This window comes from Triticum urartu, chromosome 5 (genome assembly GCF_003073215.2).
Source record: "Triticum urartu cultivar G1812 chromosome 5, Tu2.1, whole genome shotgun sequence".
In the NCBI taxonomy this organism is placed as follows: domain Eukaryota; kingdom Viridiplantae; phylum Streptophyta; class Magnoliopsida; order Poales; family Poaceae; genus Triticum; species Triticum urartu.
Window position 1 is genome coordinate 251,898,767 of NC_053026.1, and position 3,834 is coordinate 251,902,600.

The window sequence follows — 3,834 nt, forward strand, 5'->3', positions numbered from 1 at the left end:
GGTGATTCTTTTTTTGTTGGAAACTAGATTTCGTGCTCTTTCCAACCCAATTGGATTCATCTTCAAATTCGTCCGGAGCATTGAGTTACGGACAAAACAATCTGATGTTGCAGCAGAATCTGAGTCAAACTACAAGCCCAAAGGTGTTGCATCACCTCCACTTGGGCCCATGAGCCTTGTACGACCTAGGGTTAGTTTTAGGCTGCCTTGGGACGTCCTCCCACCTCCTTGGCCGCCACCCCTTACTCCTATATAAGTAGATCCATCTAGTAGCTTTTTCCTTGGAATTTGTTTAGTTAAAAGTTAGCCATTGCAACTTCGTGTACTTCGTTTGTGTCCAACGACCAGACCAAGATCGCTTCCGGATCCCCACCTTTATCAATACTTCATCTATATTCGCAATATTCAGATTGCATTATCATATTCTTGCTTGTTCTTCGATTGCGTGCAGGAATAGACCTTCGTGGTCAGGCTGATCGTGCTTCCAGCATCGTCAGTAACCTCGGGAGATTGGTTTAGCGATTGCTAAGGCGCAACGTCGTGCAGGTTTGTAGTCGGATCGTCAAAGTCGTCTCCACCAAATCGATAGTTATCATCTCATCGAAAGATCGGACCCTCGCCTCTATCATGTTGCCAATATTTTTGGTTACTGGCTGGATGGTATTCCTTATAGATTCAAAACGCTAATAAGGGTGCGAGCGTATGCCTTATTATGGTTGCTTTGACTATGTAAAAATGATCTGATTTTTAATGACAAACACTTTTCTCTTTTGCAGGTTATTTTCCGTTGTACGCAATCTCTTCGTACGTGGTCTATGCTTTACCGTACGGAGTTCCAACCGCTGTTTAAGGCGATGTGTATGCAATTGGAGTGAGTGGCCATGGAGGTTTTTTCCCAACATGGGTGGCAGCATAACCTCCGTATCGGCCCATCACATCCTTCAACATAGGCATAGTGACGGTCTTATTTGACTCTACTAGTGCCAATATGTCATCTTTTTATTATCTTTTAGACTATTTGTGTTTGGCTGTGTGCATCCTAACTATGCAGAGGCCGGGTGTTACTCATCATGATTTGTATCTTCTTGATGCTACGTTTTGAGTTAATAAAGACGTCTTTTATCGAAAAAAAATAAACCTTCCGATCTTAAAAAAAAGGGCTAGGAAGGCGGTTGTTGTTTTTTTCTCCTACAGCCAGCGCAGTGCTTGTGCAAATCGTCTTGGGTATTTATTCGCGGAGGGTCTAACGACTGATCTCCAACTCCCCGCTGTGCGTGTGTCTCTCATGATGGGACCTTCGCAAACCAACAAATCGCAGCCAATGCCGCTGCCGCTGCCACCTCCGCCACTCTCGCTGCCGTCGACGCCGTCGACCGTCCCGCGACGGCGAAACCGCAGCGCCTCCTCCTCTTCCTCGTCTTCCTCCGTGTCCACCGCCTCCTCCTCCTTCTCCCCGTCGACGTCCCCCGCCCCGTCTCCTCGCACCACCTCAGCCACTTCCGTGGTGCCCTTTTCGTGGGAGCGCCGCCCGGGACTCCCCAAGAGCAATCTCGCCGGCCTTATCTCCTCGTCCAGCGACACCGCGGCCGTTCCGCTCCCACCGCCGCCACTGCGCCCTTCCACTCGCCGCTGCCGGCAGCGCAGACGCCGCCGCGCCCTCGACGCCCCCGCACCTGCACCCGCAGCAGACCCCTTCGCCGCCGCCTTCGTGGAGTGCACAAGGGAAGAAGGCACAGACGACGGAGATGACAAGCTTTGGCTGACACCGACGACAACCAACTCCAGCCGCATGGCGCGGCCGTGGCGACTCGCCGGCGGCAGTATCCGTGTCATCAGGTTCCTCGACCTGTACGGGTGCAGGAGGGCCATGGACGTCGCCGACGGTGCTTTCCTTGCTCGCCGGTCCGTCGCACCGCGTCCACGACCATGACCAGGCCGGGCGGAGTACACAGAGATAAGTAGCAATAATTAACACGTCTGATCCTCTGCCACCGCGAAAAATGGCAGAACAAGAGCTTGCTGGGGTCACATCGATCATCTGATTAGCGTCATCCGGAGCACGGATTTCTGATCATACGGTTGAGGTGTCATGAACAGCATGCGCCACAGCTTAATTAGTGTGCTTTCGTTTGTTCATGGATGCGTGTCTCGAGAAAAGTTTGCTTGTTTCTGGCAACACAGTACTAGTATAAAATGTCTTAAAAAAATATTTCCCTCCGTTTCGATTTCTTGTCACATATATGAATGTATCTAGATGTATTTTAACTTTCTAAATACATTCATTTCTGAGACGAATAATTTAGAACGAAGGGAGTAGTATAAAATGTCCGGTTGTCTATTAGCACCAAACTTCGTCAAGTGACCAACCTATGCAGGGTACGTACGGAATTTACGAAGTTATTGTAGACGCTTCATCGTCGACGAGAATATCTTCTTTTATTGAAAGCGCATCATTGAAAATCCTGAAATAAATACAGAAATAATGCAAGCATCAGAACTTAAACCCTGACGAGCTGAAAATACCACTATCCCTATAACCATTCAACCATAGATTGATTCACAAATAATGTAAGCACCAGGACTTAAACCCTGACGAGCTGAAAATACCACTATCTCTCTAACCATTCAACCATAGGTTGGTTCACCACACACATTATAGTTGGCATTGCAGAGAACAATATAAGAATATGTAGCACGATGCCGATGCTGTCCCCACCCTTTGCTATTGATTAGGTGTAACCAATAGAAAAAATCGACAAAGGATAGCTACTCTGTATGTCTGTATGGTAATGCTATGTACTCATGGCATTTGGGTACAATGTTTCTCTGTCAGTCGCAGCATAATCATACCGATCGATGTCTTGAAATGTATTGCATGATGGCTAGACCGTTGAACGGTCGCTCCTAAAGGACCTTCATATAGTATCTTGTATCCTCGGTTGGACTTTTGTGATCCACCCTGATCAGCCGGTCGGTCACAAGTGCTCAAATGGGCGACAGCTCGATTTCATAGGTGTCCATGTGCTCGTCACCTTTCCTCCACATGGTCGTCCACAGTGACGCTGGCGCTCATAGGGAGCGTCCTAGAGACCCCAGAGTCGATCCAACCACTAGCTTTTCCTGATAGATTTTTGCCGCTAGCGTTGCTCTTACGGGCGGAGGTTCATACACAAGCTTTTCGCAAATGACAGGTACATGATCCGTTGCGTTCATGATGCAAAGGTCGAATGCAATTGAACATTAGGTTAATAATTTCGATAAGTCTTTGTGAGTGATTTTAAAAGTTATTGATCCCTAAATGATAGTGTTTTCGCATAATTTAGAAGCACTCAAAGTATTTCTAAAAGTTTTGCAGCCAGAATATTTCATATTTAAATTACACGTACCTCATATTTTTATACATAAACGACACACCGTTTTGATTGCCCATACATGAGTTAATACAAATAGTGCATGTCAGCATCCTCTGATGCGGAGCCACCAAATTGATCTTGTTGAACCATTGTGACTAAGTGGACCTTAATTCCATATTGTTCCGCTGTAGCATCAGATAGTGTGATTGGTGCATGCATAAAATTCTCATTTGGAACAGCAAAGTCTCATATTTTTTTTTTGGATTTTCGATAACAACACAAATAGAAAAACAAATAAAGATAAGAATAAAAACTGAAATGAAACCTGGATAAAAACTTTAACAATAACTGGTGGTGACCCCGCTAAGGGGTCTATCACCATGCCTGTTAAATTGTGATCCAAATTCTAGTACCGTATTGGACTAGACGTAGTACATACGGTGTGGGCCTTTTGCGTTGGTACCGACGCGTACGAGTACAA

At 46.3% G+C, this 3,834-nt stretch overlaps 1 protein-coding gene across 1 annotated transcript; it reads left to right on the forward strand.

Moving 5' to 3' along the window:
• The first annotated feature begins 1,273 nt into the window (after positions 1 to 1,273).
• LOC125555862 (NADPH oxidase activator-like) lies at positions 1,274 to 2,295 on the forward strand. Its single transcript, XM_048718680.1, has one exon. The coding sequence runs from the start codon at positions 1,286 to 1,288 to the stop codon at positions 1,928 to 1,930; it is 645 nt and encodes a 214-aa protein (XP_048574637.1). The 5' UTR covers positions 1,274 to 1,285; the 3' UTR covers positions 1,931 to 2,295.
• Positions 2,296 to 3,834: the final 1,539 nt, after the last annotated feature.

Coding starts and splice junctions, on each gene's coding strand:
- LOC125555862 (XM_048718680.1), top strand. CDS start 1,286: ATGATGGGACCTTCGCAAACCAACAAATCGCAGCCAATGCCGCTGCCG.